The 20503-nt window shown below is 30.2% G+C and overlaps 1 protein-coding gene across 1 annotated transcript; it reads left to right on the top strand.

The window, feature by feature from the left end:
- Positions 1–10959: 10959 nt before the first annotated feature.
- Positions 10960–19814, top strand: LOC111613283 (glucose dehydrogenase [FAD, quinone]-like; the record flags this gene model as incomplete). The annotated part of the gene is made up of 11 exons (XM_023354632.1): positions 10960–11050; positions 15109–15311; positions 15386–15575; positions 15663–15794; positions 16601–16722; positions 16791–16958; positions 17027–17174; positions 17256–17416; positions 18110–18287; positions 18392–18614; positions 19691–19814. Coding segments are annotated over exons 1-11 (1740 nt in total), but the record flags the coding sequence as incomplete, so codon positions are not given.
- Positions 19815–20503: the final 689 nt, after the last annotated feature.

A 20503-nucleotide genomic window follows, 5' to 3' on the forward strand; every position in this document is an offset into this window, starting at 1 on the left:
ATTAATTGATATCAGGAACAAATGAGAATTCGGGACTTCTCGCTCCTTGTCACTCGTTATGCAAAACACTTGTTATGCGAGGTGCTCGTTAAGCGAGGTTCCATCGTAGTAGCAAGGCAAGGCTATTTTATTCTTCATTCACATTTTTTATTGAGATTCTAAAAAAACTATTTATAATAATTATGTTTGTGCATTTGTTTCTTCTTTACGAAAATCTATCTTTTGTTAATTCGTTATTTGAAAAATATTATATGAATGCTTTTCTTCTTTACTCAAAAGTGTAATTTAAATAAACCAGGAACGGAGTTGCTTAACTTTCCTGGCAACTTTTAAAATTTTGCTAGCTCTATCTATTATCATATTTTATTTTAAAAGCTTTTTATATTTTTAACTATTTTAAAATGACAGAAAGCTTAATTTTTAGGATACGGATGGGTTTTATAAAATTTGTAAATGTTAAAAACGAGTAAAATCGTCATTAACTCCCACCCCACTGGATACACGACCCCTTTATCTCTCCGCCCCTCGATTTTTTTAACCACCAAAATTTAACAGCTTCAATCTCCCTAATAAAGAAACCTTCCAGCGAAATCTCAGAATTCTTCAACAAAAAGTCAGTCTTTTAGCTCAGACACAAAATTGTTCCCCCGATATCATATTTTGTCGTAATAAAAGTAGTAACGATATCAAAAGGATAATTTGGGTCTAGGCCATACAGCAAAAAGAAAGTACTATCATTTGTTGAGGAATAGATATAATATAAGCAAATAAGGCATGGGGAATCCATTATTCTTAAGTCATTGATCTCTAGCTATGTAATGGGAGATAATGTCGATAAGCGTTATATTAAATCTTTCTACTACTCCATTACAAGCTGGATGATAAGCCGTTGTAAGTTATCTTTTAATCTGAAGCAATTCGCATACTTTCTTTAACATTTTAGATATTAAATTCGGTGCACAGTCGATAAGAAGTTGAATTGGAATCGAAAGCCTTAAAACTTTATTGGTGACAAAGACTTTGATAATAGTTTTCTGTTATGTTCGATATAGGTATCGCTTCTGCGAATCGACTAAAATGATCCATGAACACCAAAATAAATTTGTTTCCGGCCGCTGTAATGGGTAAAGGGTCCACAATGTCCATAGCCTTCTGTTCAAATATGCGTTAATGGAAAAAATAGTTGCAATTGGGCCTCTTTTCGCTAATAATTCATGAGTTAAGCAATTTCTTAAAAATAACCGGCTGTTAAAATTAGTGGTAGTTATTCCAAAGAAAAAATGAAAAGCGATGGATTCTTTTGCAAGATTTATTGTTCTTTCTCTTCGTTGAAGGCTGCTATATGCTCTTCGATCAACTAGTAGGTGTTCCTCCATGCCGTAGGGTACTATTAACGATAACTACATATTTAAATTTGTAATATTTGTGAGAAATAAATGGACCATTATGAATTAAAACTTATAAAGGATGGATTATTGTCACGATAATTAACGCTATAATATCTAGTTTGACTTAACTCTTCAGTTTAACTTTGCTTCTGTATGCGGAGAAGACTTTCTTACTGGGATGCCGCTTCGCGACAGAAGTTACATCGTAGATGGCGAAGCGCTAAAGTTCCTAGGAAATGCGATAGTGTTGAATTCTTCCATAATAAGACTATGGGGCAGAAAGATAAGCATAAAATTGTGAGCATTATGGCGAGGACGATTCCAATGATCTTAGTCAAAATTTGAAGAACTGTTGATCGAACTGTTAGGTGACATTGGCACCAATACCAAAACTGTATATAACAAAAATTCTTCACACCACTATTACGGCTTTTCATGTCAGAACATACAGTACTTTACGTATCTGATATCATGACTTTCCGTAGCCAAATAATTATGAATGTAAAATGTACTCATTAAATAAAGAGTTCATACTTTATTGTACTTCGTGTTCATTTAGAAAAGAAAAATATACTGATAATTTTCAACATAATCAGTAATTCAAGATTTATGAAGCGTAAATTAATATCATTACATCTTTTGACAATATTCGAATTTTGATATTCTACAAAAATATAAGAATAATTTGAATAGAATAAGTGAAAATTTCATACTAAATTTCAGAAAAATATTGATAACATAATAAAATAAAATAAGGTCCGGTACAATAAAAATAACATTATCATGTAAATTTCATAAAAGTTTATTTCTGAAATATGAAATAATGTACGAGTACTTTTAAGCACATTTATGCTTTATTTTCACCCATCCATATTATTAATATCCTATTTTCTTATATTCAATCATATCAGCAGTCTTTCTTTTCACAAAAATTTCTCTCTTTTCATAATGTTTCATCTGTCTTACCAGACAAAATATTATACAAGCCACTGTCAGGTATTAAAAACTGTATTAGACAAACTAATATTAAACTGTTCAAATACTGTATAAAAATACAGTTATTTTAAAACGAAAAAGAAAATTCATAATTCATATAATTCACATCGAAATGTAATAATTGTTTCGATAATTGTTTTATTACTATTATTACACTAAATAATAAAGACCATTGTTGCATTCTAAGACCGTTTATTTAGAAAGTTTTCTTTTAGAATGTCGTAGGTCTGTTAGATTTCCAATGGAACAATATCGTACAGTAGTTGAATGCCCGGGAACTATAAGAGCGTTCATCCGACATGGAACTCGGGAACTCAAATCCAAGTATGTGAATATCGTTATGTAATTGATATGGCATTTATTATTACAGGATTGATAGATATTTAGCAAGAGATACAACCAAAAATTACACGCCTCATCTGACCCAGTTTGGAATGCAATAATCTGTCCTCGGCGCCAAGTATTAATCCATCAATCGGAATTTTAGACTCAGAAAGAGGTAAATGGACAAGATCGATGAAAACTTTAAAAAGACTGACGATGTTTAAAGACGAGTGGTGAAAGATAGAAAGGCATTGAGGTTTTTAGTCCATGACCCAACCCAGACTCTACTGCATTAGGAATGAAGAAGAAGTAGCACGAATTTCATTATTTAAGATTGGACGAAATTTCATCAGTTCCATTACAACACATCTTTACAAACACCTTTCACAATAATTCACAATTAACCATTATCTTTTTGTCGCATCTAATCATTTACATATCACTCTTCGTTACAGTAAACAACACCGTCACATGACACAAACACTGCTTTTCAAAATCCAGCCACTTGGTCCTCGTCGTGGGAAGTAGAAACGTCACTCGATATTTTTCAGTGGCGGCTAAAGGATTCACAAATATTTTTTTCACGAATATCAAATAGATTTTTGTCTGCATCAAAATCCTTTCAATGCATATATTTTTTGTATGTTACTATTATTAATAAAATAATTACGTTCTTCAGATAATTATATCATAATTACATACACCAACATATAAGTATGCAGATAAATATAAAGTTTATCGTACTAAATCTCAATAATATAATAAATAATAAATGTTAAACGTATTGGCTCCTTTTAAAAATTATTAGCTAAATTGATAAGAAAACTCTGCTTAGCTCGATCGTGATGCGCTAGAAGCAGGAGGAATAAATTTAGATGTTCTACTTCTTTGAGAGTGAGGAAGAATTCCACGGTTAAGGAATAGGGATGAGAAGGAGTTTATGAGAAGCAGTTTTATTCGAAAATTTTAAAGAGAAATTGGGGATAAATTCCCGGAAGATACATTGAGATAATCAGAAGAGAAACTAATCTATTAAAATAGTTTTTAAATGAATTGTGGCATTCGATGTAAAACTACATTTGAAGAAATCTATGAATGATCGTGAGTGTTTCCATATGTTACCATTAGGCCCTGTGTTTTCTAGTCGTATTTCTGAATTTTACTTTTTCGTCTGTTATATATAACAGAGGAAAAAGTATGGCAATCGGTCAAAATCTCCAAAGATTTTTACATTTTTTTTTTGGACTTAAGACAACTTGAAATGTCGAGAAATGCAAAAAATTTTGGCGATAATTTCTGTATGTCTGAATGTCAGTAAGTCGAAGGACGCCATTTTGTTTACTTTCTTTGAAGCTTAATAACTTCTCTGTTTTTCGTCTGAAATTTTGCAGGAAGGTTTGTTTATTAGGGGATTGATATTATTAAAGTTTGGTGATTAAAGATCGAGGAGGTGAAGCAGAAAAGAGATTCGTATATATCTCCAGTAGGGTTGGACTAAATGACAATTTTATTGGTTATAACATTTACAGTTTTTATAACATTTATCCCTACTCTTAAAATTAATATTTTTGTTATTTTATAATAATTAAAAATATGAAAAGATTTTTATATAAAATATAATAACAGTTAACGTTACCAAAATTTTAAATATTACCGGAAAAGTTAAGCAACTCGTTGCTGGAATTTCTCTATTATAAATCGATTCGATATTATTAATATTTAGATCAAGGGGTCTTAAAACCTTGTACTTCTCTTAAAACACGAGAGTTTGTTAATTTTGTAAACAAGATAGAGTATATTGAAACATGTAAATACAGTAGGAGTAATGTAGTAATGTAACGTCTACTTCTATTTGCCATTTTTAGCACAAAAATGTTTTTATCTTTTGTTTAACTGCACGAATATTTAATATGACACAACAAAAAATCCATCTGCTTCTTATATATAAATTTTTAATGAATTATAAGTTGACTTCTCAGCTATAAAACTGTCATTTCAGAAAATACAACACATAAATTATCAAAATTATTATTGTGTAAATTTTCGACTGTAGCTTGAAGTCACGCAATTTTATAATCTTTTTCATCACACATGTAAACAATTATTGTTTATTATGGATAGAATGTAATCAAGCCATTAAGAAAATTAAAATTTGTTATAGAAAATCTATAAAGTTTTAATTTGCAGATTATTTTTTAATTTTTAACTACATGAATTTATTGTTTTCTTATTATATTCTCAGTTTAATCAGAGTGGAATCTTTTGAGCTTAATCAGACCAACGGAGTGCTTTTATTAACAAGTATCTATAAATTGAATTACATTTCTTTTATTAACGAATTTCATTTTATTTAGGGGTTTTTTTTTTAATTTAAATTCAAAAATTTCATTTTGTTGTAGAAAAATTTCTATAAGAACCATGACCCCACCAATAGCTGAACGGATAAAACGATTAAGCATTGGCTGATTCGTGCCTCATTAATGGGTTGACCACGTATAATTTTTAAAATTTTCCTCACCTGTCGAGCATTGGTGTTCTAATTAATCTATTGCCATGAGGAGTTCGAATTTGATATTAAATTATCTTAATTTATCATGGGCAATACGAGTCAGGCTGTTGTTTTCTGTCATGTGTAATATAATATTGCGTGTACTGTATAACAGATCTGAATTTTAAGTTATTATACAAGGGGCATTTATACCCAGATTGTTGGAATGAATATACAATATTCTTTTAAGGCAAAATGCCGATTTAGAAACTTCATTCGACCCTAAATAAAACATTTTTATTATTATCATATGCAATTTTTTTAGGGATAAGTCTACACAATATATAGGCTATATATTAATGTTAAATACGATTTCTTATTCCAGATACCAGATATAAAATTAACTAAAATTGTGGAGATACGCAGAAATTCAGAAGATATCAGTGAAGAGATATTGAAATCGTGGAAGCCATTACTGAAGAGTATGGCACTATTAGGATTGAATCATAACAAAAAAAGTTTCACTCTTCACAACATTTCTATTTTGATTATAATGAAGCTTTACATTTTATATACTTTTATTATTTTTATTCAGAATTTAAATGTAGTTTCTAAGTTTTTTACTGGTACAGTCGAATTCGTTACTTTGATTTGTAATTTAATGTCTTTGGTATCTATTTATAATTTTCTTATTAATAAGAATAAATATTTTCTAATGTAAAAATGCTTCCTTTTGTTTCAAAATTTAAATTTTCTTCTAATCGTGAATACAAAATTTTGCTGATTAAAGTAATTGTTATATGGATTCAACCTGTAGTGAGCGATGTAGTTTATGTTACTTATTATCTTCTCAGTGAAAGAGAAATTAATACTCTAAATGTAAACTAATTATTCGGCTATAAATTACCTGAAATTTTGTCATTTGCAATTTTCATCATATCTGAAATAATATATATTTTCTGTTTTTATATACCACTGAACTTTTTATACCTTCACTTTTTTTCAACATGTAAATTAATAGAAAAGTGTATTAACGAGTTGTCGCACAAGATATCTACGTGTGAAGAATTCGCAAAGGAAATGTATTCGATTCCAAATTTGTACATGAAAATAAAAGAAATAGTAGAAGCTACCGAAGAAAGCTATTCCTCAATTTTGTTTATTTGGACATCTGTTTTAGGGATTTACTTAACCATAAGTATCTGCAATTTCGTAATTCCTTCAGCTACTATCGATAGATTTCAAGCAATATTCTTATTTTCTTTTAGTCTTTGCCCATTTTTGTTGTTTTTCCATGTTTGCGTTAGTGCTTCGAGAGTAACGGAATCTGCTGTGAAATTTTCGTCGGTTATCAATAAAAAGTCACTATCTTGCAACGAAGACTTATTCAAGAATATGCGTATAGATTTTCCTCTAAATGCTTAGAAGAATTGCCTTCGTTTTCTGCCTGTAATGCGTTTAAAATAAATCGAATCTTAGTGTTGACTATTATTAGTGTAGCAGTTACTTATACTGTTGTTGTTAGTCAATATTCTTAATTTCAAGATTGTTCTCAAAAATAAAGAGCAAAAAATATATTAATATTGCTATTTTTTCATGTATGTACAGTATGATTCGACACTTTACACTGTGACAATAAAACTTCATAATTTACAGTGTAACAATGTGAATCCATTTCTATTGTAAATATATACTACAAGACAAATGCAATAAAATTAGTAATAGCGCTAAACCAAATAATGTAGTGTAAGGTAATGTAATGTAATGTGAGGTCTCTACCCATAGTCGTACTTGCTAGATGGAATTTTCAATGATAGAGATTACAAAATGGCGTCCTCCATATCAAACAGCAGTGAATTCAAACAACGATCTGTTATTTCATTTATGATAGTCGAAGGTATTCGTTGTAAGTGAGATTCATAACAGGGTATATAATAATGGGGCATGTTGCTACAAAAAATTTATGTTAATAAGTCTTCATAGTTCATCGCATACGTTTATTTTGACCTTTCTTGAACTTCTCTATCTATCTAAACTTTCACTAAAGGTGTTTGAGAAGGTCAGAATTACTTCGGAGTAATATCAGTTCTTGTAGGAAAATTTTAGTACAATAAATAGTAGTTTTTAAAAAACTTAACTTCATTTTTACAAAGCGATTTAGCAATATTTCAAAAGAAAACTTCTTCTCCTTTTCTATATATTTAAGATTACTGCAATATGTTTGAAGATCTTCACATATTCCTTAAGAAAATACACATCATTGGATTTGAAAGTTTAAATCTTCACAGATGTCTGGTAAGCGGTTGGCTAAATCCAGCAGACACTTAATTGCACTGTACACTACATTGTGAGGAAAACAAGAAATTTAGTTGTAAAGAATTTACCTTCGCCGTATTTATGTATAAAGTAATTTTTAGAAAGTAATGATTCATGTACTTTTCTGTTAAGTTTTTGATATTCATTACTGTTATATTACTTGAAAAATAACAAATATAATACAATATACCTCGTATTATTAACAATTATGTAATCGGAGATGGAAACAATGCACTGCTTTGTGTAAGAATTGTATTGGAAATAAGTACCTGTGAGTATATTTATTGCAAAATTATTTCTACACAACTTGTCTCTTCTTCTCTGTACGGAAATGTAGACTTATATGTATTATTGTTTTTCTTAATATTTTTCTTAATAGTTACCAAGAAATTTACAATACTTAACTGGCAAAACACTACAAATTATTGTAATGTTAATTTATTATATAAATGTCTATTAGGACATGTCATATTAGTAGGACCTATTGTACTGGTGTCTGGTTCTGCGAATTGAGGAAACTTATTTAGTAAAAAGAATATTGTTCACCTGTTTTATCTGATTTTTTAGAAAGTTAGTGACATTATAACACATGTGAAACAGGTGAACAATAAAGATTGTTTTTTCTGAATCACGTGAATTCCGGCCCAGTAACGTAACTAGAGTCGATGTTAGAAGGGTTCAAATTAGAAACATTCACCCCTGTACAAGTGTAGATGTAGCCACAAGCACTATGGATAAATATTAAGCTCTTAGACATATTTATACATGTACATAACTCTTACATATTGTATATAAATAAATTTGTCACATGCATAACTTTATTTCTGTATTTATTTGATTTTTTCTTTATATATTTGTTCACCTAGTGTTCCACTGGTTACACGACTGTGCACCCACAATTATTAAGGATATTTACGAGTAAATTAGTGTAGTATATCAATTTATTAAGATAGACGAATCTAAGTGTAAAGTTAAATGATAGTAATAAGGTTAACATAAAAAAAAATTATGAATAGAGATTAATAATTTTTAATGTTTCTTAAGCAAAAATTTAATTAGTTTCGTAGAAAATAACTGTAGTTAATTGGGTTAATGACTTATGGATGTAATAACAAGTTCATTGTCTACATTTTTTAAGATGATTTACTTTCTTAATGATAATTGCTCCAGGTTTGTCTACAAAAGATAAGGCTGAGTGACCTAGTTACAAGAGAAGTAGAACGTTTCCTTTACAGTTTCACTTTCTCATCTAAAATTATTCTCTAACAATTGTTAAGTCTCAGAAGAAAAACAAATTAATTAAAACATTAAGCTGTAAGCATTATTTAAATAAACACTTATACATAAACCTCAGGAGAGGAAAGTATTGTGAACCGCCGGGGAGGTCAGGAACCGTCGACTCTTCCTTTTCGGCTACAGGTCGTTAAACCTGCTCACTGGTCAAGATGGCTGAATTTCGAATCGGTCCCGAAGGGTCGGGATTCTTTTTGTCAGGTCGAGTGGAGGAGGTGAGAGGGGTCGTCGACGAGGCGTAGGCGATATGCGAGTAAATGACACCATTTAACAATGGAAACAACGATTTACAGTATTAGATTAACGAAAAAAAAATTAAAGAATACAAAATCTAACATATGGGGAAATGAATTTAGTTCGCTAGCTCCTAATTCGCGGAGAGAGAGTTTACATTAACTGTTTCATACCTCTAGTAGATTCAACGTAGGCACAGAGTTCGACGCACAAAGTAAAAGTTTCCGGAGACTTAATCCTTTCAGATCGTTTATGTGAGACTCCCCCGAGGAGGGGGAAAGAAGTAGCTTTTATAGCTTCGGGTAGAGGAAATTAGTCAGGTGATCTCCTATTGTGAGAGATAGAGTTGGTCCTGCAGGTGTGGAGGTTAAAGTTGTTCCCGGGATCAAAACAAAATGACGAATTCGGACTTTAACTATAAACTTTTTTGTCTTGCAGCAGAGGAATGTCATTGTTCGAGGGTTGAATGTTTATATTAACGATGAAAGTTATAAGTTGCGATCGATATTTGATTCTTTTTTCTGACAATGTTATTTTAACGAGAAGGCGACAAATTTATTTCAAATACGTCGAAAGTTTAGGGGGGGGAAATGAACAATTTGGGCTTATTCTGAGGTCGGATCTCACAGTATATATAAGCTATAATGCACCACTAATTCTAGATGCATGCAAGTCTTAGATTCTTCTGTTTTATTTACTGCAACTAATACTTATTTTGTGTTAAATGCCTTAATTAAAACTACTTGTAACAATTAATGTCTACTTAACTCAATTAGATTGCAAATATCTATAAAAATTTTAATAAAAATTACTCTGTATTAATATGCTATTAATTTAACACACGATTATATTATGTTAGTGTTCTTATTCTTTTTAGTTTTTATTGCTGAATGTAACTTTATTTACTTATTTCTTTTTTTTAAGTAAATAACATTGTTTATATTACAGAAATAATGATTATTTTACAATAGAAAATATAGGGTGATCTTACCTATCGTGTCTCTGGCTGGTTTAAAAATTTCTTAGACACTTCAACACTTCTTTAGCTAGAAAATTCTTTATTATTAATTTAGAGCCGAAAAAAATTGCCGAAAATCTTATCAAAGTTATTGGGCAAAAGACCTAACGATAGCTTCAATGCTTTTTGCTAATGCTTCTATGTTTTAAAAATGTTATTAATAAAAATAATTTTATAGTTTTCAAACTTTCTGAACAACTTTCTATCGATTCTTAGAAAGTCAATGACATTATAATATTTTTATACTTATAAATATGAATTTTAAATATAGGTCATTTAAATATTTTACTACTCTTACACCCTAAAAATATAAAGATCAAAGAAGTGATTTCTGAGTAATGTTTGATAGCAAGGAAAAACAAATAATAAGTATTTAAATTTATATCTTGTACAGTATATTGTATACAAACAAAAGAAATGGCATTACATTTGAACTACTTCTTTACTGAAAAAATAATTTCGTTGACGAATATAATTAATTAGAATTTCTTATCATTTTAAACGCAAATATATTAAATAAGTTAAAAAGTTAATAATTAGAAACATTAAATAAAATTACAATTATTTAATTAGTAAGTTATTATAGAAAAATAAATGATAGTTACCTTTGTTTTTATTGTTATTATTGTTTTAACCTTTTGTTTCTTTCTTTAATACATGTTAATGACTAAATATCTGCTATAATTAACCTGTTTAAAAAATAACATCTTATTTGGTTATTTCCTCTATAAACTTTTCACTATTGATAAAACATATAGATCTATAGCCTGTCTCTGCCCCATTTTCAGTTCCTTGCCATTGATAAGTATTTTATATAGCCTAAGTATCATATTGAATAGTAAGTATTATGTTATAGTTAACATATGTAAAACGTGTTTACTTGGATTCTTATTGAGCACGTCATGTTGAATGTAAAATATATTGCTGTAGTTTTGTTTCTTCAGCTATGTATTGTTTATGGTGAACATAAAAATGTATTCGATTATATAATAGGTAGGTCTTTTTCATTTTATTTTTAAATGTTTTTCTGTCTTAAATTGAAAAATATTCCTAATTTTAAGATAGATATTTCAGTAAATCACTTATGAGTTAATNTGTGGAGGTTATAGTATAGTTAAATTTATTATTTTTAATTAAAGTTTATGTAAAGTGATAATATGTCGCACGGATCTACTGATTTGCTATGATATTTTCACAGATAGTTGGGATTAATAGAAGTTTTCTTTTTTGATAGCATCCTTTTATCTATACCGAGGTCTGCCTCCTCCCTCTTGTCTAGTTGTTCTCCAATTGCAAAGTATTGTGCTCTTCCTATTGTATTTTGTTTGCTGTCCATTTATCTGTTGCAAGCAAACCGCATTTATATTCAGTATTTCAACAACCATAGTAATTGTTATATAACACCTACCGCTGAGAATGATGAGAATTGCTGAGAATCAAAGGAACCGTTTTCATTTTGATCAATTTTCTGTAACGTTTACAATCGTTCTATAATCGAACCAATACGCAATTCGAATTTAAAACGGTTCGAACATTTGAATAAAAAATCAAAATATATAAAAATACAGTAGATTCCCCTATAACGTGGGTTCCTATAACGGAGATTCCTATAACGTGGCGAAAAAATTGCAATATTCGTATAAGTACACTAAAAGGAACTCGTAAAACGTCGTCGCCGACTCATGTCGTGACAGGATTGGTCGAATCTAGAATAATAGTGGACGAGCAGCCGAACTACTTTCCGCCGTCCAGCGCCACGCTACAGAGAGTTTAGGCGGGTAAATTGAGTTTACTATCGTCTGTACAGTATGTAAATTAAGTACCGTAAGTCTAATACAGTACTGTAATTTTATACATTTCTTGTGAAAGAAACATTTCTTATTCATCGGCCATAAAAATTATTTCTATTAATAATGTCTCCAAAGTTCAACGAATTTTTCGCAGAAAAATAACTTATCAGAAATTGCGGCCGCCGTTTGGTGCGCCGCACCGCGACGAAAACAAGCTTAAGCAATGGCGACGTCGAACGGTGCACACTCGGTAAGTAATCTTACAATTTTTTGTTTATAGCATAGTTTATACGGATTATTCCCAAAAAAACTATACGTATTTTGGAATTGTTGAGTCGAATTAGTCTAGAATCGATTAATTTTATAGAAGAAAACCTTTCAAACAGCCGTAGTTTGTAAACTTCACACGTGTCGGGCTGTGATTGGCTAATGTATTTAAGGATTCCTACAACGTGAAATTCGTATAACGTGAAACGTATCTACGCGTTATAGGGGGGTTTACTGTATTTATAACAATGTCTGCAATGTTATCAATTTAATACACCTAAGTACTAAATAAAGACTAAACGTTGAAAACAAAAAAATCGCATCTAAAATAGTACAGCAGAAGTCGTTTTCAGGTTAAGCCTTAATCCTCCCCCTCTCCCCCGCAGGGTAATTTCCAAAAATCCCTTCTTAGTGTGCGTTTTCATGACGTACCCTAACTGTGTACAAAATTTCACCTCTTTAGGTTTAGCGGTTTGCTCTGGCGGATGATGAATCAATTACTGAGTCAGTCAAAACAAGAAATTTGATATCTTTAGATTGTTTATTGCTGTTTTTTTTTAAATTTTTTGTATATAAATTTGTTTAGACGTGTACTAACTTCAATATCTTCATTTGTTGAGCATTTAACATTTGTTTACTTTTTTGTTGTGTGAAGTCTAGTTCCATTTGTCATTATAAAACGTGCTACTGTTTTTTTATACTTTAATTTATGTGGTTTTTTTTAAACAATTGCCTATTCTTATTGCCTTTAATACTGAAATCACTCTTACTATATTTATTTTATCAATTTGTTATAAATCTATTTGTTTTATATACATCATCTGTCCTGATATCCAGCTCTAATATACGTAAATGAACTGTCATACATGTCGTTTAAAGATGATATTTTTATATTAAGTTTTTCTGCCTGTTTTTAATTATTAAAAAAAAATTACTTTTCTGGCTTATTCCTCGTAGGCGTAATAAAATACATTTAATTTTTTACTATTGATTTTCTTTACTCCTATCTATACTAATATTATAAAGAGGTAATGTTTGTAAGTATGTATGTAAGTTTATATGCAGCAGGTAATCTCCGAAACTATTCATCCGATTTCAAAACTTTTTTCACCAATATCTAGAATGGAACTTTAGGGTGGACATAGGCTGTATATTATTCCGTTAAACATGAGAGATGGACAGTTCTTTACGGTAAGCCTTACGGGGAAGGATTACCGTAAAGAACTCTGCTTCTATTTATACTATTTTAGATGCGGGTTTTTGCGTTTTTGATTGCGTTTTAATAGAATACGTCAACAGAATGTACACTAAGAAGGGATTTTTCGATATTTTCCCCGCGGGGGAGAGGGACAGGGTTAAGGCTTACTGTGAAGAACTTGGCTTCTATTATACTATTTTAGATGCGGGTTTTTGCGTTTTTGATTGCGTTTTAATAGGGTACGTCAAGAGAATGTACACTAAGAAGAAATTTTTCGAAAAATTCCCCCCCCCACGGGGAAAGTGTTATACATTTATAATATATACATTTTGAGCCACAACAAGTCGTGGCGGGGTCTGCTAGTTTAAGAATAAACTGCAAAATTTTTTCCTAGTTGTAAACAAATAAATTCCCTTATAATTTTCTGCTTTAAATTCTTCTATTTTAGTCTGTGAGAATTTATTTACACTGAATAATATTCTAATTATAATAACTTTTCACTGTAATATATATTATAAATTAATTATTAATTATATTGGTGTCTGTTGATGTTTAATTTTTAATTTTTTCACTACGACTTCTAGCGATTTTTGTTTTTTCCGCTGTTATATATATCAGATGGACCCCCGAAAATCCCCCGAATCAAAAACTGACCTTCTAATTTTTACACTTTTTGGACTTAGAACATCTTGAAACGTCGAGAAATAATAATAATATTATACAAATTGTTTGTTTCTGCAGTTGGTTCAGGATCAGCAGGAGCAGTTATAACAAACAGGATTTCGAAACTACCATACATTAAAGTTCTTCTGTTAGAAGCGGGAGAGATGCCACCATTGTCATCGGAAATTCCATTTTCCCCCTTAAATTTAGCTAAAACACAATACAATTGGAATTTTACAACTATACCTAGTAAAACCATTGCTCAAGGACNGAAACTACTCATCCGATTTCAAAAATTCTTTCACCAATATTTAGAATGGAACTTCAGGGTGGACATAGGCTGTATATTATTCCGTTAAACATGAGAGATGGACAGTTCTTTACGGTAAGCCTTACGGGGAAGGATTACCGTAAAGAACTCTGCTTCTATTTATACTATTTTAGATGCGGGTTTTTGCGTTTTTGATTGCGTTTTAATAGAATACGTCAACAGAATGTACACTAAGAAGGGATTTTTCGATATTTTCCCCGCGGGGGAGAGGGACAGGGTTAAGGCTTACTGTGAAGAACTTGGCTTCTATTATACTATTTTAGATGCGGGTTTTTGCGTTTTTGATTGCGTTTTAATAGGGTACGTCAAGAGAATGTACACTAAGAAGAAATTTTTCGAAAAATTCCCCCCCCCACGGGGAAAGTGTTATACATTTATAATATATACATTTTGAGCCACAACAAGTCGTGGCGGGGTCTGCTAGTTTAAGAATAAACTGCAAAATTTTTTCCTAGTTGTAAACAAATAAATTCCCTTATAATTTTCTGCTTTAAATTCTTCTATTTTAGTCTGTGAGAATTTATTTACACTGAATAATATTCTAATTATAATAACTTTTCACTGTAATATATATTATAAATTAATTATTAATTATATTAATGTCTGTTGATGTTTAATTTTTAATTTTTTCACTACGACTTCTAGCGATTTTTGTTTTTTCCGCTGTTATATATATCAGATGGACCCCCGAAAATCCCCCGAATCAAAAACTGACCTTCTAATTTTTACACTTTTTGGACTTAGAACATCTTGAAACGTCGAGAAATAATAATAATATTATACAAATTGTTTGTTTCTGCAGTTGGTTCAGGATCAGCAGGAGCAGTTATAACAAACAGGATTTCGAAACTACCATACATTAAAGTTCTTCTGTTAGAAGCGGGAGAGATGCCACCATTGTCATCGGAAATTCCATTTTCCCCCTTAAATTTAGCTAAAACACAATACAATTGGAATTTTACAACTATACCTAGTAAAACCATTGCTCAAGGACTTAAAAACAGGGTAGGTAATTTGTAATAAAACATTTCTAGAAAATAAATAAATTATATAATTGAATCGACTTAATTCCTATCCAGCAAAATAAAATTGTAGCAGGAAAAGCTCTAGGAGGAAGCACGAATTTAAATTTAAACTTATTTGTGCGAGGAAACAAAAGAGATTACGATAACTGGGCAAAACACGGTGCCGTAGGTTGGGATTGGAATAGTGTCTTTCCCTATTTTTTAAGACTCGAAGACAATCGAGATTATAGTTATATACGCAATGGTAATTCTGTTTTTTTAATATAATTTATAGGCCTATATATTTACTATAAAACATAGAGTAACTTAATAAGAGTTATGTACAATACAGGTTTTCACGGTGTTGGTGGAAATGTTGTTATACAGACACCATCTTTTCATTTGCCAATAACAGAAGGTTATTTACAAGCAGCCAAAGAAATTGGATATAATATTGGAGATTTTAATGCAGAGCCTCAGACAGGTAAAATATTTTGTTATATTTAAATATCACTAGTTATTACTACTTAGTTTTGATATAAAATCCGTTTAAAAAAATTAGATTTTCTAAATATAAGGAAAAGTAATATAAGGATAAAAATATAAAGGAATATATAATGAGAATACAGTAGACCGTCGTTTATCCGAAAGTCGGTTATCCGAAAGCATTCCAGTCGGCAAATTTAAATATTCGCTAGTGCTGTGGCGCTACAATCTTTGGCTATATCTTGGGTTTTTCCAATATTTTTTTTTGTCGGTGTGTGTATTTTAGCTGGCAGCATTGGCACTTTTGTGTGGTGTTTTTCTGAGGGCTGTGTGTGGTGCTGAATCGAACGTTTTTGATACTAGATCAACTTCTAAAGTATTTTTTTTTGTTTTTACATTTTTCAATATATTTATTTTATTTCACAAAATAAAAAATAATTTTGAACAATACAATAACCACGATTATTATTTTAAAAGTTTTCGTTAGGCTTAACATCGACGAAAATTCAACGCAAAGCGACACGCAACGGAAAAAAATTTCAACATGGGATAGATTAATATATTTTTTCGTATATAATCGGTTATCCGAAAAATAAGTTATCCGAACAACCTCAGTCCCCAATTGATTCGGATAAACGACGCTCTACTGTACTTACTGCTTTTTGGTAATACAATGTGTAATAGATATTTGATTTACATTTTGGAAAATATGTTTATATATATTTTTAATTTGTCAAAGATCATGACATACATTGTAAACATTATTTTAATTCATAAGTTTTTTTAATATATAAAACGTTTCAGTGTTTCAACCACCTCAGGGAACAATTAATAGGGGAGCACGTTGGGGTACTCTTAAAGCATACATTAATCCTGTACGCGGTAGAAGAAATCTCTCCATTCTAACTTCAGCATTTGTTCACAAGGTAACTCGTCTTCAACTTACGGTTTGTAAAAATAAATAAATAAATAAATACACTTTTTACATTTATAGATATTGATCCACAACAATCGTGCTTACGGAGTTAAATTCGAGCACCACGGTAAGTTGTACGAAGCTTATGCCAAACAAGAAGTGATCGTATCTGCAGGGGTCTTCAATTCCCCGAAACTCCTAATGCTATCAGGAATTGGGCCAAAGCGTACCTTAGAAAGGTTCAATGTAATGACTGTTTTAGCCTAAAATTTTAATAATTTTTACACAAATATAACTTATAATATGAATTTTAGATTCCCGTTGTAGTAGATTTACCAGTTGGGAGTAATGTTCAAGAACATCCATCTACATATGGTTTGTTTTTTGGAGCTAAAACTGTTACTTACCTATCAGAACGTATTACAGTAGATCATTATAATGAATTCCTAATAAATGGCACAGGTAAGATTGAGATAAACACCTTATACAATACTTACTTTCAAATATTTTCAAATATTTGTTTATGTTTTTATACTATTTTAGGTCCACTGACAACACTAGGATCACTGGAAACAATTGGATTTGTAAATTCTAAATATAACGATGAACCTGATTGGCCAGATATTGAACTCTTATGGTTTACTCTATCTGCGGCATCTGATAAAGGTGAAAATTTAAGGCCCGCCATGAACATTAACGACGAAGTAAGCTAATTTATATTGCTTTATATACATATGTAAAATGTATGCCATTGCTTTATCATGTGTTTAAATCATATCGCCATTATTAGCTACTAATAATTGACTTCTGTGTCAAAATCTTGTAACTCGAAATCCACTGACAGGAAATATTAATTAGCGAAAAATATTCAATTGTTATTACTAGTCTTTTTTTTTTTTTCTTAGAATAGAGTTTAATTGTCCTTTCTGCTATAGTTAACAACTAGAAGAATGACGTTATTTTAATTTTTATCTACTTTGAATTCCCACGAATACATTTTTAATTTCTATTCTTGTTTTCTCTGTCCAATGAACTTATAATAATTCAAAAAAATTTGACAAATATCTTCATTGAAAATATGCATACTTATATTGTTTAATGTATGAATCAGTTAAAATAAATTATTCTTACAGCACAGTTAATATTCTTGTATACTTGATCCTCAGTGAAATAACTCGCAGTCTAAAGATCCACTGTAATACAAGAATCTTGCTTTCGCATAATATATTGTACATTTAGAAGGTTTGATTTAACTTCAGACAAGATTAAAATTTTCGTATTTAATTAGAATTTAGACCTACATTTAATGCCTCATTGATTTAATAATTGTATAAATTTATTAATTTTCTAATTGTAATTCAATACACTATAATTATAAATTTGTTATTATTATGGAGGTATGGAAGACAACTTTCGAACCATTTACATCGATTGATACAATAACTTGTTTACCATATCCAACACGTCCTAAAAGTAGAGGATTCGTTTCTATCAGATCTAGTGAACCTCATGACGATCCTCTCATTGATTTAAAATTTTATTCGAATCCATATGACTTAAAAGTTATGGTTGAAGGTAAGATAATTATAATTTTCTAGTGGTAAAGGTTTACAGAGTATAATACAATAACCTCTTGACTCATTTAAGCTTAATATAGTATTTAATAACTCAATTTTTAGGTTTGAAGTACTGCCTGAGAATGGCATCCACGAAAGCGATGAAAAAGTATGGAGTCAATCTCCTTCCGATAAGTGTGCCCGGTTGCGGACATTATGAGAGATTTAGTGATGAATATCTCGCTTGTGTGGCAACAACAATTCCATTTACAATTTACCATTGTTCTGGATCGTGTAAAATGGGAAGTTATGCTGATTCTACAACTGTGGTTGATCCAGCGCTCAAGTAAGCATTCGTAATTCTTACTGAACGTAGTATTTCATGAAATATTAAAAATTCTGGTAACAAAGAATTAGATTTGAAAACTGGAAAGGGTATAAAATACATTTTGCATTATATACTTTCTTTATTCTTTCTATGCTTTTAAAATTATGGATTTCTTTACTATTGAGGGCAATGGAATGCTCTGGGAGATCGCAACCTGCATTAGTGAAAAATCTAGTAGTAGTAGACTTTTGAATGTAGCTAAATGGGCATAATTTTAGAAAATTTTAACATAAGAAATATTATAAAAAAATAACTTTCTTTAGCTTTTGATGCTCTTAAAAATATACTTTGTATTGTTTCAAATCATAAGAATCCAACAGTAACACAGATAAAGCAGTCTTAAGGTATCAATTTTCGATATTTTTCATATGTTGTATACATATTTTAAAGATTTTCTCGTTTTATTTTCAAGTCATTGTTGCGATTATTTAATATAGCAAAACAATAGATTGCTTCTATGGTTAAATATGAGTACCAACATACCAGAAAACACTGTGTCACTGTAATGAGTTATAATTTAACAAGAGAATTACAGTAATTGTTAAACAATATAAGAAAGAAGACAATTACCATGAAGCAATGTGTTTTTTAATGAAAGAAATATCAAGGATGACGAAATAGTCTATCTCCTAGAAGTTAACTGCCAACTTTCTCTGGAAGGCTTTGTAGATTTCTACTTGTTCCTGGTGTTTCAGACGAGGCATTTTGAATAAAATTCATTTGTTTCGATGCAATTTTATCCTTAAAACCCGTAAAACTGAAATAGCTCTATGGAAAAGCCTCATGAACTTTGACGTATTTTACAGAATGATTACATTAGTAATTATACATGCTAATTGATTTTAAGGGATACAATGAAAAATATATATAAGTATGTATTTCAATCTAATGCATTCTTTGACATACCTTTTATTTGTTGTTTCAGTTGAAAAAGTGTATGCTAGTATATTTAAAATTGTATTTATTTATTCAACGTAAGATTTTTTCGAAATAAGCAACAACTTAGTGCTTAATAATTTTTCTTTATCTTATAGAGTTAAAGGTGTAGAAGGACTAAGAGTAGCGGATGCTTCCATAATGCCATTTGTGGTAACTGGACACTTGAACATTCCAACTATGATGATTGGGGAGAAGGCTGCCGATATGATTCTCTATGATTTATTACATAAACCTAAACACAAATGAAAATAAAGCTTTACGTTTGTTTATAATTAAATAATGGTAATGTATCCTTAGTCTACTGCTTTATATTGTCAGCAGTATTGTCTTCGAACATATTTTATGATTGAAAATTTATTTATATGTAATTAAAAAATCAAATATCTCTTTATTATTTACATTAGTAATTTAATAAGCGTATGGAGGAGTCAAGTTCTGTTCTTTTTGCTTCAATTAAGAGAATATACTATATAACGAAAGTGTATTTGAATTAAAAGTTATTATAAGTAACAATTAAAATAATAAACTGACACTTTTATCCTAAAAATAAATTGTCTAGAGAATTCCTTTATGATTTAATGTAGAATAGATCTTAAAGGGGCCAGTTGAAATGAACGAAAACTCACAGGTGTATTGTGGCCTGAATGACGTTCTTGCACTTCTTTCCAGGGATGAAACGAGTTCCTAAAATTTTCTGGCGATTTTGTTATAAGGAAAAAAAACATCAAATTTTTTAAAAATAAAGAACCTAATTGTGAAATATTGTTATTTGTTTACAACTGTAAAGATACTGATTATAGTAGCGTGATTCTTAGAACTGGAACCTAACACTATAAATAAATTTCAATTTATTTTACTTTCTCTGCTGTTATAACACACGAAGGTATTGTAAAATGACCGCTAAAGAA

The sequence above is a fragment of the Centruroides sculpturatus genome, unplaced genomic scaffold (genome assembly GCF_000671375.1).
Source record: "Centruroides sculpturatus isolate CEXI.00-Female unplaced genomic scaffold, Cexi_2.0 scaffold1759, whole genome shotgun sequence".
Taxonomy (NCBI): domain Eukaryota; kingdom Metazoa; phylum Arthropoda; class Arachnida; order Scorpiones; family Buthidae; genus Centruroides; species Centruroides sculpturatus.